General features: G+C 51.0%; 1 protein-coding gene across 10 annotated transcripts in view; it reads left to right on the forward strand.

Annotated features, from left to right (window-relative positions):
- Positions 1 to 19108, forward strand: part of PIP5K1C (phosphatidylinositol-4-phosphate 5-kinase type 1 gamma) — a 48856-nt gene that overhangs the window by 26883 nt on the left and 2865 nt on the right. For 3 of the 10 annotated variants that reach the window (XM_039696829.1, XM_039696833.1, XM_039696835.1), the window contains 15 exons: positions 214 to 300; positions 602 to 732; positions 1335 to 1452; positions 3484 to 3636; positions 6180 to 6479; positions 6996 to 7201; positions 8324 to 8407; positions 8903 to 8951; positions 9888 to 9972; positions 10651 to 10812; positions 10972 to 11001; positions 11764 to 11905; positions 12190 to 12222; positions 14524 to 14628; positions 14881 to 15013. In XM_039696829.1, the coding sequence (XP_039552763.1) occupies positions 214 to 300; positions 602 to 732; positions 1335 to 1452; positions 3484 to 3636; positions 6180 to 6479; positions 6996 to 7201; positions 8324 to 8407; positions 8903 to 8951; positions 9888 to 9972; positions 10651 to 10812; positions 10972 to 11001; positions 11764 to 11905; positions 12190 to 12222; positions 14524 to 14628; positions 14881 to 15013 (1818 nt within the window). Of the gene's footprint in view, positions 1 to 213; positions 301 to 601; positions 733 to 1334; positions 1453 to 3483; positions 3637 to 6179; positions 6480 to 6995; positions 7202 to 8323; positions 8408 to 8902; positions 8952 to 9887; positions 9973 to 10650; positions 10813 to 10971; positions 11002 to 11763; positions 11906 to 12189; positions 12223 to 14523; positions 14629 to 14880; positions 15014 to 15477; positions 16340 to 16705; positions 19106 to 19108 lie in introns of those variants that run through there. The other 7 variants (XM_039696831.1, XM_039696836.1, XM_039696837.1 and 4 more) reach the window with 5 other exon arrangements.

Raw genomic sequence — 19108 nt, forward strand, 5'->3', positions numbered from 1 at the left:
GCTGTGGGGGTGTCAGGTGGAGTGAACTCATCTTCAGGGGTGGAAGTATAATTCAAAGAGCTTCACTTTCACCTGTTGGCACTCTGCCAGGTGTTCTCCAGCAGTACCATGAGCCCAGTGTGCAGTACAGTGTGGGAGTGTGGCTGTGCTGCTCTGTATGTGCTTGGTGGCAGCTCAGCCCAGGCCCTGACTGTCCCTGTGCTCTCCTTGCAGGGCCCCTCACTGCCAGGACAGCCAGGCCAAGGAAAGAAGATTGGTCATCGAAGTGTGGATGCTTCTGGGGAAACCACCTACAAAAAGGTTTGGGTTTGGGGAGTGGGGGATGGCACCCAAGTAGGTGACAGGCTGAGAGAAGTTATGGCTCAGTAGTTATTAATCTGGTTGAGATTTTTAAGCAGCACTCTTGGGCAGCACAGTCCTGAAAATAGCGAATCTGAAGCCCTAATTGATCTCTTCAGCAGCTGGGTAAACTTGGTTAGCAGCATGTGGTGCCTGAGATGACCCCACAAAAGTCACAGACATGACTGTGTTGTAATGCAGGGGATGTTATTGTGATAATCTGCTGTGAAATGCTCACCGACTGCTCTTTTCCTTTTGCCAGACCACCTCGTCCACTCTGAAGGGGGCCATCCAGCTGGGGATTGGATATACTGTAGGAAATCTGAGCTCCAAGCCAGAGAGAGATGTCCTGATGCAGGACTTCTACGTGGTGGAAAGCATTTTTTTCCCAAGGTAAAGGAGAAGGAGAAAAAAATGAATGCATGAATTACTTCTTTTCTTTTCCTCTCACTGATTTTTCAAGAGAGCTTCCATCTGTCTTTAGATCAGAGTTGTATGCTCTGAATGTTTTAAATCTGCTCCGTGATACACAAACAGAGCAGTGGGAAGTGTTGGAATCTGCAGTGCACTGGCCTGCAGGGAAGCACAGTGAAGGATGCAGTACTGTGCACTCCAGTTTGTTACCCTTCCTACGTGCTTGTCTTCCTAGCTGTCCATCTAGAATTTCTTCCACAAAATCATACCATGTTTTATGTGGAAGCAGCTCCTTCTGGGAACTCTCTAACTGTGAATAAACAAAGCTCATAAAAGTTATGTTCTCTGTGTAAATATATTCTGCTTGGCAAGTGGTTGTTCCTTTAATCTCTGGAAATAGATTTTGGCAGATAGTTTGAAACCTGTTTTCCTGTTTTGCTACCACAGAAGAAAGGTGGTGGTTGTTGTTCCAAAGATGTCTTTTCGCAAGGCTCAGTGCATCTGAAGCACACAGTAGCTTTGGTGTGACTGTGCTTGTCTGGTGAGTGCTAACAGGCCGTGCCTGTGTGTGTTCTGTGCAGCGAAGGCAGTAACCTCACCCCAGCTCACCACTACGCCGACTTCAGGTTCAAGACCTATGCCCCCGTGGCTTTCCGGTACTTCCGAGAGCTCTTTGGGATTCGTCCAGATGATTATTTGGTATGGATATATTTTTAGATTTTTCTGTCTTGTCCTCCTTTATTTACCTTTACCATTGAGGGTGGTAAGGCCCTGGCACAAGTTGCCCAGATAAGCTGTGGCTGCCCCATCCCTGGGAGTGTTCCAGGACAGGTTGGATGGGGCTGGAGTGTTGTAGTGGAAGATATACATGCCCATGGCAGGGGGTGGAATGAGATGGGTTCAAGGTTCTTTCCATCCCAAAGCATTCCATGATTCCAAGTCTGAGTTTGCTGAACAGCAGCTGCCAGCCTGTACTGGAGGGAGGCCATGACCTGCACACAGTGTTAGCTGTGTAAGCCCTGCAATGGGCTTCCCTCTCTGGTCCTTGTGGTAACAATAACTTACTGTGTTTGCAAGCCAAAGGAGTTGTGTTCTGCTGGGTGCGACCCTGGAATGTCCCCTGCAACTCTAAGGACAAAGATGGGAATTTTTTCTTGTGTACTCACTGGAGAGCTATGTGAGTGTAGTTATTTTAATCATCTTAAAAACACAGAATAAACCACAGCTTGTTCTTGTGCTTCAAAAGCTCCTCAGAGCTGGAAAGGCTGGTTTTCAAATACCTTGGAGTACAAGCTGTTGGGGCTTCAAGTGCCCTGTGGTTGAATTTGTGCCCTTGCCATTATGTGACGTCTTGTTCTGTGTGATCTGAGGAAGGAAATACATCCATGAGAGCACATCCTCCCCTTTTGGGACAGCCCTTTTTGTGTGACTGCACCTGTAGATAGGGGTGGTCGCAGCTGAGCACCTGCCAGTGAAACAAACCTGTGCCAGGGCCTGGTGGGAGGGTAAGAGCAATCTCCCCCTGTGCCAGCCAAGGCAGTGCTGCCTGATGGATGTGTGTTCAGAACCGAGGACAGGCAAGGAGTATGCCTCGGTTGCAAAGGTCATGGCTTTGATTTGTTGGTTTCTGCTTCTCCTGACTGTCTCTTGCCTGCCACAGCAGCAAATGCCTTTAATTATGCATGAGATGATTAGCTTGATCAAGTCTGGGATTGTTAATCTGTGCAGAGCTGAAAGCTGTTTTCATTACATAATGATGAGCATTCAATTTATTTTTCTGATCACCTCCCTCTCCCCATCTCACCTCTCTCTGAGCAGTTCTGTGGTGCTTCCCTGAACCCACCTGATCCCTGCACTGTCTGGGTAGGCACTGAGCTAAAAAGTGCATGTGCCTGCCTTGCTTTCTCTTTTTTTCCCTCTGCTGCTGGGCAAGTCCTTATCTGAGGACCTTTTTGGTGTCTTGATGACCAGATGTGCTCTCCCAGTTCAGGTCCCAGTGCAGAACTCTTTGCTGTGCTTCAGCAGGGCTCATCCCTTTTCATTGCACACTTGGGATAAAGCTTGTCCTGTGTTTTTAGCAGGATTGATGGAGTGAGGTGTGGCTGTAAAAATACAGCCAGGCTGGATGGAGCCTGGAGCAACCTAGTCTAGTGGAAGGTGTCCCTGCCCATGTATGAAATGAGATGAGCTTTAAGGTCATTTCCAGCCCAAACCATTCTGGGATTCTGTGAATCAGGCACGGACTTTTGCAGGGAAGAGGGGAGCACAAGGCCAGGGGAGGCTGCTGAGAACAGCCAGTGTGTTGTGTTCCCTCCAGCACAGTGATACGTGGTTCCCTGAGCAGGCTGTGGCGTCTCCTGGAATCCTCTGTGCCCATCAGCGTGCGCTGGGCTGTGCTCAAAGAGCCTGAGTGGGATACGTGCTTGCAGGCACAATGGGAACAGATAAGATGTCATTATGAAGGCTGGATGTTCCTGAAAGCAGATGATTAGTTGGATACTGAGCAGTTGGGATGCTCTGAACTGTAATCTTAGTCTCTAATTATAAATTGTCCATCAGTTTTGTTGCTCAGACCAAACCTATAATGAAAATAGTTCTCACTTGAGCTTTGCTACCCCTTAATCTCCCAGGGAGACGACGTGATGGGGAAGGCCCTTGAGGGCATACATACAACTCTAATCTGCAATAAATGGGGGATGAAGCATCACCTTCTTTTCTTTTTCTCGCCAGTATTCGTTATGTAACGAGCCTCTGATCGAGCTGTCCAACCCCGGGGCCAGCGGCTCCCTCTTCTATGTCACCAGCGACGATGAATTCATCATCAAAACTGTGATGCACAAGGAAGCTGAATTCCTGCAGAAGCTTCTTCCTGGATACTACATGGTATGTATCACCGAGGACCCAGCTCAGCTTTGTCATGGCAGCTTTTCTGTCATGGCAGAGCACCTCACAGGGCATGTCCTCCACCTGGCTGTCTTGTGGCCTCCCCCATGCCAGGGACATGCAATAGCATGTCATGAAGCCAGTCTCAGAAGCACAAATCCTACTGATTATTTGCAAACTCTGTGGGTAAACATGAGGCAGATAATTGTGCTGTAGTTTGCAGGCATGTTCTGGCCTCAGAATGGCTTCCCAGATGTGCACTTCTGAGTGTCCTTTTCCCAGAACTAGTTCATTCCTCTGCACTTGGCAGTGTGCATCTGCCCCAGCCTGCATTTGGGGATGGCTGCTGATTGCAATCATAGAATAGTAAAACTCTTAAGGTTGGAAAAGACCACCAAGATCATCAGGTCAAACCTTCTGCTCAGCACCATGATGGTCACCACTAAACCTTGTCCTCAAGTGCCATGGCCACACATTATTTGAATGCTTCCAGGAATGGTGACTCCACCACTGCCCTGGACAGGTTGTTCTAATCCTTTACAACCCTTTCCATGAAAAAATTTCCCCTAATATCCAGCCCTAACTTGAGGCTATTTCCTCTCATCCTTCCCTTGTTCCTTGAGAGCAGAGCCTGACCCCCACCTGGCTGCACCCTCCTGTCAGGGACTTGTGGAGAGCAAAAGGTCCCCCCTGAGCCTTCTCTACTCCAGGCAATAATGCAACCACCCTGGTTTTGTGAGGAAAGCACTGCTGTCCCTGAATCTCTCCCATTCCTTCTGTTTGACTGTTACTCTGAGGATTGTCCTGACTCCCACTGGCAGCAGTTCCAAGCTGGAGACCCCCAAGGTGCCAGCCAGCTTTGCATATCAGTCTGGCAAGGCAGGATATTGAGACCCAGAGTCTTGCATTGGGTCAACCTGCTGTTTTGGTGTGAAAACCAGGAGCTGGTCTCTCTGCACAACCATGCTGGACGTTCTGGATCTATGGATGAGGACTCTTGACATTCAGTTACAAGGAGCAGGGATTTGTTTGTTGTGAAGATGCCAAGGAGAAGGTGATGAGAAGCAATGCTGCTGCCCCATCTGTGTGCCTGGTGCAGTGGGGTTATGTGATCTTACACTGGTTCTGTGAAAATCCTTCCCTCGCTCAATATTTACTGGGGAAAGTTTCCCCAAGAGAGGCAGGTTGTGGGATGTCTGTGTGTTAATGACAGCCACGCCAGGAAGAAGTTCTTCCCTGTGAAGGTGGGGACTCCCTGGCACAGGTTGCTCAGAGTAGCTGTGGCTGCTTCATCCCTGAGAGTGTTCCAGGCCAGGCTGGACGGGGCTCGGAGCACCCTGGGACACTGGAAGGGGTCCCTGCCCATGGCACAGGTGAAACCAAATGGTCTTTACAGTCCCTTCCAACCCAAACCATCCTGAGATTCTGTGAATCACTTGCTCTTGCAGGTGACACTCTCATTCCTGGACAGGGTGAGTTTTCTTGGAAAGCACTGCCTGTTACCTAATGTGTGTGGTAAATCAGGTGTGGGGTTTTGAGTGGGAATGGAGTTGCACTGTTAATCCTGCCATCATCAGTCGGTGAATTAAACTGAACTTACCTGTCTGATGCAGAGTTCTGAGTGACCTGCAGCTTTCCACTGTCTGTGGGTTCTGTGGTGCTACCCCTGATCGCTCTGCTGCTCCTGGGAAACCACCCATATCAAAGGAGTCAGGGAAAGGAAGCAGGGTGGTTTCATCCTGAGTTACTTTAAAGCTGTTTCCATTTACCTGCCTCTATTACTTTTGGCACTCTCCAAAAGGGCTCACTACTGTGCCCAGGTGGGTGAGCTGAGGGAAATGAAATTTTAATACAGTCACGTTTCTGCTGTCTGTCAGAACCTGTCAGGTCTGTCTTTCCTGCCACAGCGTGCAGAGAAGTTCTGTTTCCTTCCCAAATGTGCCCAAAGCTGAACAAGCAAATCCTGCCTGTCATGTCATTCCTAATTATTCTGCTGCCTAAAAAAAAGGAGATGACAGCAGAACAGGATATCCGTGCTTTCTGCTTGACTGCTTTATAAAGCAACTCTGCAACAGGAGGAAAACATTTATGTTGTTTTGTTTAAAAAATAACCCTGTCCGTGGTTTATTCTGGGCTGGAGAACAACTCTTGATTCTGACACTGGTGGAGAGATAAAGAGCTGTTATTTTTAAGCTTGAAGTTCCCACTTATTGTGTTTATTTCTCTCCCAATTTGGTTTCCTTTTTTTAACTGCTGTACTTGGGGAAAGCAGGGGATTTCCGGACTTGGTTATTTGCCCAGAGAGTGCTGAACATCTCAGTCCCTGTATTTTCAGGTCCTAAAGCCACTGAAATGCAGGACTTTGTCAAATGCATACACTGAGCTCCTGTTAAGTTCAGAAAACCTCTCAGCTAGAGAGGTTTGGACTAGAATTCTGGACTAGAATCCCTAGTCCAACTGTTGACATGCTTTGTGGTGAACACAAAGCAGGAATTTTCTGCTCAAATTATGTTTTTCCATGCTTTTTTCCACCCTTGCTACAGAATCTGAACCAGAACCCCCGGACACTGCTGCCCAAGTTTTATGGACTGTACTGTGTGCAGTCCGGGGGCAAAAACATCCGCGTGGTCGTGATGAACAACATCCTGCCTCGAGTGGTGAAAATGCACCTGAAATTCGACCTCAAAGGTTCAACCTACAAACGCCGGGCATCCAAGAAGGAAAAAGAAAAGTCCAGCCCTACGTACAAGGATCTGGACTTCATCCAAGACATGCCTGAGGGCCTGATGTTGGATGCAGACACCTTCAGTGCTTTGGTGAAGACATTGCAGCGAGACTGCCTGGTAAGGAGGGGGCAGCTCAAGGACAGGGCAAGGAACTCTGTGGCTCTCGAGCATGAGGAAGAGCAATTCCCAATTGAGAACCTTGCTAATGAGCCCAGAGTAGGATCAATCCTGTCTCCTGCCCTTTTCCCTGAAAGCCAGGCAGTAGAGTTGGATCTTGTAGCAGCCTCTGAGGACTGAGGCTGTGCTCCTTTGTCTGGTGCATCACACTTTGGGAGCCTGCTCCCCTTGTAGCTGCTTTGCTGGAGCATTTTCCCAATCATTGTGCAGCAGATACAGTGGTTGTTTGCAAGCCTTCAGGCCTTTGCTGTGACTGTGGGATGGCCAAACTCTGTGCATTGAAGCCCAGAAGTGACTGTTGGTTCAGAAACTTCCAGACTCTGTCAAATTAGTTGTTAGTGGGGATGTGGGTGGGAGGCTTTGCTTTGATTGCTTTGATACCATGCTTCCTGGTCTGTATTTCTGCTACTGGCTTGATACTTTGTCTTTGTTCTTGAACTCAATATTAACCTGTAGGTATTGGAAAGCTTTAAAATCATGGACTACAGCCTCCTGCTTGGGGTTCATAACATAGACCAGCACGAGCGGGAGCAGCTGTCGGAGGGAGCCCACAGCACATCGGATGAGAAGCGTCCCGTGGGGCAGAAGGCCCTGTACTCCACAGCCATGGAGTCCATCCAGGGAGGGGCTGTGCGGGGGGAGGCCATCGACACGGACGACACGTGGGTGAAACCTGGGCTTGCTCGTGCTGCTGGGAGGGCCAGAGGTGGAGGCTGGAGTGGGAAATCCCTCATGAGGCCCACAGGAACTGTTCAAGGGAGCAGCTCTCCTGGGGTTTTCATAGTGCTGCCGTTGTGGTGGGAAAGGGGGAAGCCAGGGTGGGAAATAGTTCTGTAAGGCTCTGGCCTCACAGCAGTCTCTCATCTTAGGGCAGGCTGTAGGCTGTCAGCTTGTGTAACAGCCTCTAAACATCCACCCCTTCCCTGGGGAGGAGACAGTTCTCGCTCAGCACCCAAATACTGGAGCAGAAGTAGGGATCAGCCTGTCCCTAGGAGCTTGGAGTTCTCCATCACTCCCACCTCTGGAATCCCTGGCTGTTCCCTGAGGCCATCCAAGGGGTTTAGCAGATAGCAGTGTAGCCAGGTGCTCGAGTCACTGATGGAGCTGGAGGCTGTCCCAGGCCTGTGCTGTGCTTGACCTGGCATTCTGCCCGGCTCCCTGGCTCTTGGGCCAAGGAATGGTGGAGTTTGCTGCTTGCTGCTGTCTGAAACCAGCTGCTGTGGGTTTGATGGAGGGTCAGTCCTGAGAGCTGAGGTAATACTGTGGTGCTTCCAGTCCTTCAGGCAGCATCAATAATTGCAGTGGCTGCCTGAAGGAGTGTCTGGCACTCCTGTGCTTTGGTTGTGTGCTGGTGCCAATGGTTGCTGCACTTTGGCAGGATGGCATTAGTGTGGATAGGACTGGAATCCTTTGTCCTTGAGGATTTACTGCCCTAATGGCAGACAGCTCTCACTGACCCCATAAATAACCTGATCCCCAGAATAAAGTAGGCAGGAGAAAACTCCATGGTGCTTTCTGGCCCAGGCAGAGCTGTGCCACACAATGCAGGTTCTGTCATGACAGTAGTGTTTGGCCATGCAGGCAGTGACCCTGGGACACCTGGGGTCAGGCCAGGTCAGTCAGTGACTCCCATGGTTGTGCATAAAGTGAGCACACTGGTTTTAGAATGTGTCTGACACACCCCAGAGCCCCTTAGCATGGCTGCTGTTGCCCTTCCCCAGAGCTTGGGTGTTACAGGTGCTCTGGCTGAGGCTGTACCTGCTGAAGTTCTGCTTGACTTGCAGGATGGGAGGGATCCCAGCAGTGAATGGCAAAGGAGAGCGTCTCCTGCTGCACGTAGGAATCATAGATATCCTGCAGTCATACAGGTGGGTAACCTGGCAGTGTGTGTTTGTTTGCATTAAATTGATATTTGGTGAGGAGAGAAACCACCACATAGTGTGTCTTTAGTGACTGATAGTACCAAATGAAAGCAGGGTGCATGTTCTCTCCTGGAGACTGTGAGGATGAGTAGATATGGCTGCCCCAAGCTGGCCATGGGCTTCCATCATGTCCTTAGAGCAGCTGGGGGCACTCAGCCCTGTGTCCAGGGTGATGAGCTACTTATAAAGAAGTAGTTTCCCACCTCAGCGTGGGAAGCATATCTCCAGGGGTGGAAGGTGTACCTCTTCCAGCCCAGCTCCTCCTTCCCTGTGGTGTTCCCAGGCAGTCCCAACCTCCTGGGGGAGATGCTGAAGAAAGCTCAGTCCTGGTGACATTGGCAGCTCAGGCATCTCCCCTGTAGGGTATGAAAGGGGGCTTGGTACAGAGTGCATGCCTGAATATGTATCTTTATTTTTCTCTCCACTTCTCCTTGGAATTAGGTTCATCAAGAAGTTAGAGCACACCTGGAAGGCCCTTGTCCATGATGGGGTGAGTGCCTGTGCAGAGGCAGGAGTTGTCCAAGCCTCACAGGATTACTTGGTGGCTATTTATGGAGCCTGACCTGGCACAGCTGCAGCTGATAAAAGGAGCAGTTCTTGCCCCTTATTCCTGCACAGCAGGGTGGTGCCACTTATTCCCAGCCAGGTTTCCTTGCTCAATCCAGCTCCTCACATGTTGTGCTCACAGCTTTCCTCGCCTGCTCCTGTCTCCCATGACAGCAGGAGCACACAGCCAGGTGTGTGTGTTCCTGGGCTGTCAGGAGCCCTGTGCTGTTCTCTCTGGTGACTGGCTGTTTCCACCTCAGCAAGCTCTCTGCCAGCAAATCCCTTTCCATGTTTCCTTGCTGGCTTCATTCCTGCAGCAGCCAGGTGTGTGTTTCTGAAAGAACAACCTTGGATGTGGAAACCATTTTTCAGCCTTGCATTTCCTGTCTTCCCTTAAAGTGGCAACAGAAATGTGGAGATGCCAAGTCATGGAAGCGCAGTCAAACATCAGAAGCAGAAAGAGCCTCAGTCTTACTATTTTAAAAAAGAATATTTGAAATATATGGAGACCCTTGGCTGAATTTGGGTGTCTGTGTGACATGCAAAAGTATCCAGGTTTGATTGGAATGACAGCCAGCAAAGCCAGAAGAAATTTCATGTATGCAATCAGGCCAGTGTTTAAAAAAATCCAGGAAGTTCTACAAAGGAATAAAATCACCAAAATCCATTATAAAATCACAGCAAGAATATAATCAAATGCAATCAGAGGCAATGCTTCAGGGTTATTTATAGCATTAATTAGAGTGTTTCAGTTAAGCCTTTCCATTTTAAGGCTCTGTCAGTGCTAAATGTTGGAATAAAAAAGACTCTGTTGGTTGTTACAGAAATTCTGCCTTGAGGGATCATTTTAAAATTAAACAATTGCTTCTTGCTGTTGTAGGACACAGTGTCAGTACACAGACCCAGCTTTTATGCAGAGAGATTCTTCAAATTCATGACCAACACGGTGTTTCGAAAGAATTCCTGTAAGTACCAAGTTCAGGGGCTGCTGTGCTCTGAGGTTTTACCTTGGCCTTGCTGCTGCAGGCCTCACAAGGAGTCTGGGCTAGAGCCTGAGCAGGGTTTTCCAGTGTGGTACAGCTGTGAGAGCTGGGGGTGTACAGCCTGGAGAAGGCTCTTAGGAGACTTAGAGCCCCTTCCAGTGCTTAAAGGGGGCTTAGAAAAAGGAGGGGGAAGGGCTTTTTATACAGGCAGATGGTGACAGGCAAGGGGCAATCAATTGTTGTGAGGCTGTCAGGGTTAGATGAGAAGTTAGGAAGTCTGAGGATGGGGAGGCCCTGGTACAGGTTGCCCAGAGCAGCTGTGGCTGCCCCTGGATCCCTGGCAGTGTCCAAGGCCAGTGTTGCTTGCGTGTCCCTGCTCTAGTCCCTGGCCATGGAGGGGGTGGAATGAGATGTTTTTATGGTCCCTTCCAACCCAAAACATTCCATGATACAGAGCAAAACAGAACTGCAGAGCCCTCAGATTGTCACAACTTGCCTTGGTCTGCCCAGACTGCTACCCATTGCCTGCACCTGAGCTGGGTTCAGTCCAGAAGGGATGTGTGTGAGGGCAGAGCCTCTCCTTGTGAAGGGAAAAGCTCCTTTGATGTGACAGTAGCCGGTGGTGGTGCTTTGACCCTTTGTGCCTCCCTGCCTCCCCAGCTCTGAAGTCGTCCCCCTCCAAGAAAGGGCGCAGTGCCTTGCTGGCCGTGAAGACGGCGGGTCCCACGGCGGCGTTCTCGGCCAGCCAGCTGGCCTCCGACAAGGACGACACCCAGTACGACCTGCGGGCGGCCAGGAGCTACCCCACGCTGGACGATGAAGGTGACAGCCCCGCGCAGGGTGCTGCCTCTGTGCTTACCCTCTCTTTCCTAGCAGTTCTTTAGGATCCTCCCTTGTTCTCATCAAGCTCCCCACTGCGCGCCAACTGCAGATCTTTCCTCATGGATAGCTCTTCATTGCATGTCTTGCTGTGCTTTGCAGGTGCTAAACCTAACCAGGACAGGGAAGAAGGTAAGAGTGCATTGTTTTGTCGCAGCACCAGCAGGTACTTGATGCAACGCCTCTGCATCAAAGGAGACCACATCCCTTCTTTGCAGCACTGTGGGGTTCTGCAGTAAAAATGGTCACCTGCATCACTGCTGCAAGACAGCTGCTGCCAAGGGGCACCATAAGTCATAGCCCAAAGCCAATAGAAAGTTGTATTTTCTACCCTTCAAAAAAAAGACTGGGGTGGGGGGGCTGACTGGGAACTGCAGCACTCCAATGACAGTGTTTGAGCAGTTATAAGAGGCAGGATCTTGCTGTTGGGAAACAGGAATGGGCTGATTCTGTGCTGCCTTTCCTTCACTTCCATCTGGCTGCATTTACAGCTGAGTGCTGGAGGACAAGCTCCTCCAGTGCATGGGTGTTGGATTGCTCCCTGAGCAAAGCACTGAACACTCAGTTCACCTCTTAATTCACTTGGATATTTATCCCTGGTGATCCAAGCCTTTAATCCAGCTTTGGTCCCCAGTGAGAAGTCTTCATTGGCATTCTATTCCCTTCCTGTTGTGCTGGAAGTGGTGCTGACTGGCTCTCCCCAGAGGATGCCTTGGGAGAGGCTGTCATGACCCAGCTAAACTTCTGCCTGTCTGTGGTTTGAGTGCCCAGTCCCAGTGTGGGTGTGCAGGTTCATGGTGGAACAGCCTCACATGGGGCTGGTGTAGGTGAAGTGTTGGTGTTTGACTTAATCATCTCTTCTTCCTGCCTCTCCCCTGCCCTGCTCTGGGCCAGCAGGCAGGCCAGACCTGCTCCCTTGCACTCCTCCTTCCTTTGAAGAAGCTACCACGGCCTCCATAGCCACGACACTGTCGTCAACATCTCTCTCTGTTCCCGAGCGATCCCCCTCGGAGTCCTCTGAGCAGCCCAGGTACAGGTGAGGAGAATTCCCTGCTCCCACTGGTGCTGAGTAGCTGCTGCTGCTCTCTGTGCTGCAGATCCCGACAGGCTGCCCTGCACTCTGGAATGCTAATGACCGGTTTTAATTAAATCTCTCCTGGGAGCAAGCAGACACAGCTTTGATGGGATTAATTATTGCTGGAAGAAGTGTCAGCTGTTAAGTAGAACATCTCCCTCATGGGATGTGGAGGTAGATTTGGGGACAGTGCAGGATTTCTGGCTTAAATTGCTCCTCCAAACTCTTCTGTTTTCTTTCCACAGGAGGCGTACACACTCCTCAGGGCAGGATGGCAGGTGAGAAATGGGTCTCCTGTCTTCTTGTCTCATCTTCTCTCTGCTGCACAGAGATCTCATGTTTATCCCTGTGCAAAGGTCACGTAGAGGGCTGAGTGGGAATTTCAGCAGCTCCAGGATTTTGGCATGGATGCTGAGCTGCTTCTGCAATCAGATGATCCCCATTTCTTACACAGAATTTTCCTTGCAAAGCAGATCTCGTAGTGCTTTTATTTGATTATTTGATAGGAAGGGGGACAACAGTGTTGTCCAAATTTACCCACCCACCCAGCACCAGAGTCAAGGAAGGTCATTTAAGTCCTTTTAAGCAAGTAAGAGAGCCCTGAAGCAGGAACATTCCTCCTCTGAGCATCTGTTTGTGGCCTGGGCAAAGTGAAAGGGCTTTGACTTTGTGAGGCACTGAGGACCCTCAGTCCTCACAGAAGTAGCTTCCATTGTTTTCAGAAATCTGTGAGGCTTTTTTTCCTCCTCTGGTGTCTCAGAGCCAAGGGCAAGGTAGGACAGAAATGCTGTGCTGCAGAGGGGTGTCTGATTTTTGAGGCTCTTACCATTAAATTATTGTGAATTATTGTGGAATTATTTTGCATCAGTAAAAATTACCCCATTGCCCATGTCAGCAGGATCTGCACGAGGAGCCAGCGGATGCTGCTGGCTCTGCCCTCGCTTTCCAGGACATTGTGTAGGTGTAGTAGGCTTTGAAATGACATCAGAGACTCAGTCCTAGGATGTGCCATAGCCAGAGGAGCCTGACAGGCTGGTGTCCTCTCTCTCTGCAGTCAGTGTTTGGTGCTTGGAAGGAAAAGTCTTTGGAAGATGAGGGTTTGCCCCACATCACAGGCATCTGCTGCAGTTCCAAGCTTTGAGTGATTTGCTGAATTCAGACACCACTATGAAAAAATCCCTTTCTATGGTGTTTCCTAATGAAAATACCTCTGGATGTTGCATGTTGCTGAATCCTGGCAAATTCCCGTCCCTGGAGGGCAGGGACCTGCTCACTGTGAGAAGTGTCAGGGACTTGTGAAGCACCTCCATCCTGCAGAATCCAGTGTCAGAAATTGCTGAAAATTGGAGACTTAAACCCAAGCCCCAGTGGTGGGGCCCATGTGGCAAATGCAGTGACTTCATCCAAAATTGTTCAGACTCGGCTGTTCCTCCTGGAGGGAGGGAGCTGCTGTGGTATGTGACTGCTCCTCCAGAAATGGGGCAGGTGAGTCAGACTGACCTGGGAGCAGTCAGTGGCTTGGTCAGAGTAGATCTGTCTGTCACAGATTTGCCAGAGCTACACTGACTGTCTGCAGGTGTGGCCACCTTTGTTGTTTTTTGCCTGATTTGTCCCTTTCTAATGCCAGTGCCTCTCTGTGCCCTTCCTGGGAGAACAGGGACCTGTGCACTTGTGGAGCTCTCTGCTATCCCCTGGTGAAAACCAGTGCAGACACAAATTTATTAAAGCAAGAATTTACATTCCTGAGCTGAGATGGAAAAAAACCTTACCCAATTTGCTCAAGAATGTATCACACCTCTGGTTGTTCTGGTTTGCTGGGGAATTCAGTCCAGGTTTGAGGTCCAGCCCTGTGAGGAAGAGTGTAGCAAGTTCTGTGCATGGAGCAGGACTGAAGTGCTGCCCACTGGTCAGAGCCAGCCTGGAGCAGGGCAGTGCTGTCAGTGAACCCAGAGCTCACCCCTTCTTTGACAACTGCCCCTTGGCTGGGCAGGCTCCTGCTGCTCCTTCCCATGGGGACAGTGCAGCCAGCCCTGCTGGCACTTTAATAGCATGAGGTATTAAAGTGAAGATTGCCAGAAGCAGTTCCACAGTGTGCAGATAAATCTCAACCCTGGAGCAGCTTTGGTGTGCCGGGAGTTTTGGAAGAGGTCAGAGGCTCTGGCCTGGTGCCAGGCTAACTCTGGACTCAGGTTTTCCCTGGAGGTCAGTTCTCTTTGCTCCCATGCTCCCACTGCCCATCTTTCCTGCTGCACTGGCTGTTTAACTCCTTTGCTCTTGTCCTCTTTTCCCACCTTGTTAATCATGAGTGCTGTAATCTTCCCTTTCTTTTTCCTGGGAGTTTTGGTTATCCAAACCCTCAATCCTGGGAGGTCTGAGTGCTCCCTCTGAGCTGAAATCAGCCATTGAGTCTGTGCTGGGAGCCCAGTGCCACGGTAGCTGCAGCAGCAGCTGTGTGCCAGGGCAGAGCTGCACAAGAGGCTTGGCTGGCTCTGGACTGATTCAGGCTGACCTAAAATTGAGGGCTATGCATAACTCATGTCCAGCTGAGTCTTTGGGCCTGTCTCCCCTTTGGTTTCCAGGTCACACGAGGAGGTGCGGGTCCAGGAGGAGGTTCAGGAAATCAGTGTCGAGCTGGAGCCCAAGTGTGACGTTGAGATTGTAGCTCCTGAAGAAGAAGTCAAAGAGTGAGTGTTTTAGAGTGTTGCAGATCCTACACAGTGGGTTTTGAGCTGTGGCTGCTTGTGCTGGAGGCTTTGCTGGGCTCTGGCTTTGCTGGAGTCATGGGTGTTCAGTGAGGTTGAGCACAGTTGAGCACTGACCTGACCTTTCAGGATGTGATAGCATAGCATCTTCAGAAGCTCCTCTGTAAGAAATCTGTTTTGCTTGCTCCTGTCCTGACTGCAGTGACTAGACTGTCATTTCTTTCCCCTGTGCAGAGAGGCAGCTTCTTCAGCCTGTGCCATTGTCACATCCACAGCCACCGTAGAGGTGGAGACAGCCAGCCAGGCCTCGGAGCCAGCCAGCCAGGCCTCGGATGAAGACGACGTGCCAGTCACAGACATCTACTTTGTAAGAGACCTTCTCCACCTGGCCCTGGGGGGTGACGGGAAGGGTTGGACAAGGCTGTCAGTATTGTTCCAGGCAGTCGGGTGGGCAGTGGCTGCCCTGCACCATCTTGGTGTGAAGCACCTTGAGACCTTGGTGCTGGGTGGGTTTTTGAATGCAGGGAACTGGATTAAACTTGGAGAACTGAGAACAGCATCTAGTGGGGCTCACACAGGTGGCACTCCTGCTGTGGATGTGGATGTAGCTGTAGCTGTGCTGCTCTACTTCCAAGCACAAGTGTTCATCTAGGCCAGCACATTTGCTCTGGGACAAGCCAAGGTGATGTGGGTGCAGCAGAGAGGTTCTTCCTTCCTCAGCCAGAGATCTTGGCTGCTTTCCTGACACAAACATGGCCTAGACCCAAAGGGAGGTGGTTGCAGAGGGTGACCTTGGGCTCTGGTGAACTCCGGCTTTTCCTTTCCCTGCAGGCTGCATTAGGTGATGCAGTGGGAGTCTAGTGCTGAGCCAGGGAGTAAGTTGGTGGTTGGCAGCAGAGTGCCGTGGAGCCTGGCGCTGGTCCTCACTCAGCTCCCACAATGGCTGAGCAACTTCTGCAGACCAGAGAAGAGGTTTTTTAGCAACATGTACCTGTCCCATGGATTCCCAGAGCACAGCTGACTGCCTGTCCCATGAGAGCTGAGCTCTCTCGTGTCTGGGCACTGGAACCCTCATTAAAAGAGGTGCCCGGCTCCTCCCTGCTCTGACTTGTTGCTGTCGGTCCTGTGGTGCTGGAGACAACCTGAGCCCATGCAATGGGCTCCTTCAGGCTAAACTAAAATGCAGCATTGGCCTTTCCCTGGGCTCTTGTGACTCTGCTGCAGAGCTGCTCACTCATTGCCGAGTCACTCTGAGGCTTGTGGGAGCTGTGGAAGGAATCAGCCTTGTTTTACAGCTTGTTTGGGGTTGGATGCATGCTGTTCAAAATGCAAACGGCTCCTCTAACACTGCCCCCTCCTTGCCTGTGGATGGCAGCTGTGTGCAGGCAGATCCTGCCTGCTCCCCTGGCAAGTGTCTTCTAGTGAGGGTCAGCTGCTCTTCCTCCCTGTCCCTGGGCATATGGACTGCCCCCAGCTTGAGGGGCACCTGTATCCAAGAGAAAATTCTGCAGAGTGTGTTCACAGAGAGTGTGACTGACTGCTCATCAGCATTTCATACTTCATCTGAGTCTGAGTTTTGCATTAAATGTGTGTCGTGTGCTGTGGAGTGTTTATCACTGCTGGGATGAAGGGAAAAGCTGATTTGAGTTCCCATGGGTGCTCTCCTTGGAAAACCACTTGAGCAGGAGCTCAGGTGAGGCTGCACGCGTGCGCTCGCGCAGCACCACAGCTGCTCCTGCAGGAGTGCTCAGGGGCGGATGGGTGAAGGGATGGTGTGTGCAGAGGAGGATTTGGCCAGTCCCAGGAGACTGTGATCTGATGACTGAAGCCTGCTCCTGGAGAGCAGTTCACTCTCCTGTTTATCCCCAGGGAATAAAAGTGCGGAGTGTGGCAGGGCATGGGCGCCGCTCTTCCCTGCACGGCTTTCCCACCTGCTCACCCGTTCAGGCCTGGAGTTGCCCAACCCCTTGTTTTTTGCTTTCTCTTTCATCCTCTCTTTCACATCACCCTTTTTTTCCTCTGTTTCCTTTCTCACCTCACTTGTTCTGGGGCCACTCAGTTCACAGATGGGAGGTACTGGATTTACTCTCCCCGCCAGCACAGACTCCGAACTACCTCGCATTCCTCTGGGATTGTAAGTGACCATGCCAGCACAGCATGTAGGGGAGCAGAGCTGCAGCTTTGAAACACTGGGGCCAGCATCCCATTTCTCTCAACAGCTGGGGCTCTGGATTGAGTTAGGAACCAGCCCAGCAGATATGGGGGAAGCATATTGAAATTACACCAGTGGATCTCCTTGTAGGATCTGAGAGTATCATGAGCTCTGTCCCTTTTCTCCAGGCTGGTGACACAGCTCCTACCCTGGCATGGGCCGTAGTGTCACCCAGCCCTTGGGAAAACTGAGAGCAGTGAGGCCCTAGCACAGGTTGCCCAGAGAACGTGTGGTTGCCCTTTCTCTGGAAGTGTCCAAGGTCAGACTGGATGGGCTTGAAACAGCCTGGGACAGTGGAAGGTGTCCCTGCCTGTGGCAAGGGGGGTTACTGGGTGATCTTCCAACCCAAACTGTTCTGTGATTCTTAGTACCGGATCTGACCAGAGAGGCACTGGGGCCTCTGTAGGTGATGTCAGGCTGAGCTCCCTCAGCCCAGGAAGAGGGTTTTAAAGACACCATTAAGATGTTTTGAAAGTTCTAAAACTCCAGTAGCAAACAGAAATATGGGGAGCAACTCATAAACCAAATGAGGCAGGAGCTGGTGCTGAGTTAGGGCTGGTTTCAGCTTTCCAGCCCTTCTCAGCTTCAGCAGTGTGCTCCCTTTTCACTGAAGGTGTTCTGTGAGCAGGGAGGATTTTCCTTTCCAAAAGATGCAGGGAGGTATTGGAGCTTTTAGGGGCTGAATCTAGAGCTGAGATTGTTCTGGAGTTTAGCATTTAGCTTCTCATGCTTTGGGAGAGCTGCTGTCCCCAGGGGGTGGTGGCAGCGCTGCCCGAGCCTCGCTGGTGCAGCCTGGCGCTCCCATTTGGGTTACAGGCAGGGTGCATGGGGAAGCAGGGGCAGGAATGTGCCCCTGGCTGTTGCTGATGGCATGAAGAAGGTGCTGCTGGGCAAACAGGCAACTCCTCCTGCAGCCCCTCCTGCCCCTCAGCTGGGTTTGGCTGCTCTGGCACCGGGAGGGGTAGTGCCAAGCACTGGGTGCTCCTTTATCTCCTGCAGCTCCCCGCATGCAGCCAAGCTCCTAAAAGGCTCTGAAAGAGACTGGCTGGAGCATGTGGTTCAGTCAGGATGGATGAACCATCATGGATGAAAAAGAGGATGTGGGACAAGCTTGATGTGGTGGGGAGGTTTCCTGTACCTCTGACAGAGCCCTGTGAGAAGCTCCAGTCAGGGGCTTCTCAGCCTTCCTTCCTCCCAGCGGTCTCTACTAATGGAGCTGCAGTTAATGGGGGTTCAGCATGTGGAGCCCAGTGCTTCAAAGCTTCTCTGGCTTCTTGTAGTTCCTTGTACATTGTAGACTGTCACGCTCAGTTCCTGGGCTGGGAACACTGCAGGCTTCTTCCAAACACCCAGTTCTGCTTCTCTTCCTTTGTGAATGCCAGGCTGGGTCAAAGGGGGCAGTTTCTTCTCTGTGGGAGCTCCTCTGGAGACAAAAGAGCCTGTTTGTAGTGTAAATGGGGCCCCCCTGGGAACTGGCAGCAGAGACCAGCCCTAGAATCTGTGCTGTGTAGGCAGCAGAGTGTGCCTTCTCACAGCAATGCCCAGTGCTATGATAACTGTCCCTCAAGGCACACCTCCTTCCCCTCATTCTTTCCAAGGTCTAGTTGTGTTTTGCCTCCTGTGTTGTACTTGTTCCCATCACCTCACTGTCCCCAGGATCTCAGCTATAACTGTTTCCTTTCTGTGGCCACCATCCTCCATGGTCTCACCCCAGCTTCACTGCCTTCTGCAAAGAGGGAGGAAGGCACAACAAACAAATCCAGCTGACCTGTAAAAGCCCTCCTGGATATCAGTTTGTAGCATGCACAGAGCTCTGGAAATGGGAGGGTGAGAGCTGGTAGCAGGTAGCAGGAGCCCAGAGCTGTCACTGCTCTTAGGTAAGTCACTTCCCAAATCTCTGGGTTTCTCTGGAGCTGGGATGATGCCATGGCTGGGAGCTGAGGTTTCCCTGACATCTCAAAAGCTCTAAAACTCTGTCCCTATGAGAGGAGAGGGTGTGCCACCCCCACTGCAGCTGGCACAGGTCCTGTGTCCCGGTTGGCAGGGAGCCAGTGTGTGCTGAGGATGAGGAGGGCTCCTCTGCTGAGAGCTGGCTCTGGGCTCAGTGCTCTCCCTCCAGGTGGACAGCTGTTCTTACTGTATTGTTTCCTGCTCTTTTTATTTTCTCCTTTTATTTTTTCCTCTTCTCTCCTTTGCTCCCTGCTCTGCTGCTGCTCTCCCTGCATTCTCCCTGCCGTCTCTGGCCACTCT

Source organism: Passer montanus, unplaced genomic scaffold (genome assembly GCF_014805655.1).
Source record: "Passer montanus isolate IOZ18808 unplaced genomic scaffold, ASM1480565v1 scaffold114, whole genome shotgun sequence".
In the NCBI taxonomy this organism is placed as follows: Eukaryota; Metazoa; Chordata; class Aves; order Passeriformes; family Passeridae; genus Passer; species Passer montanus.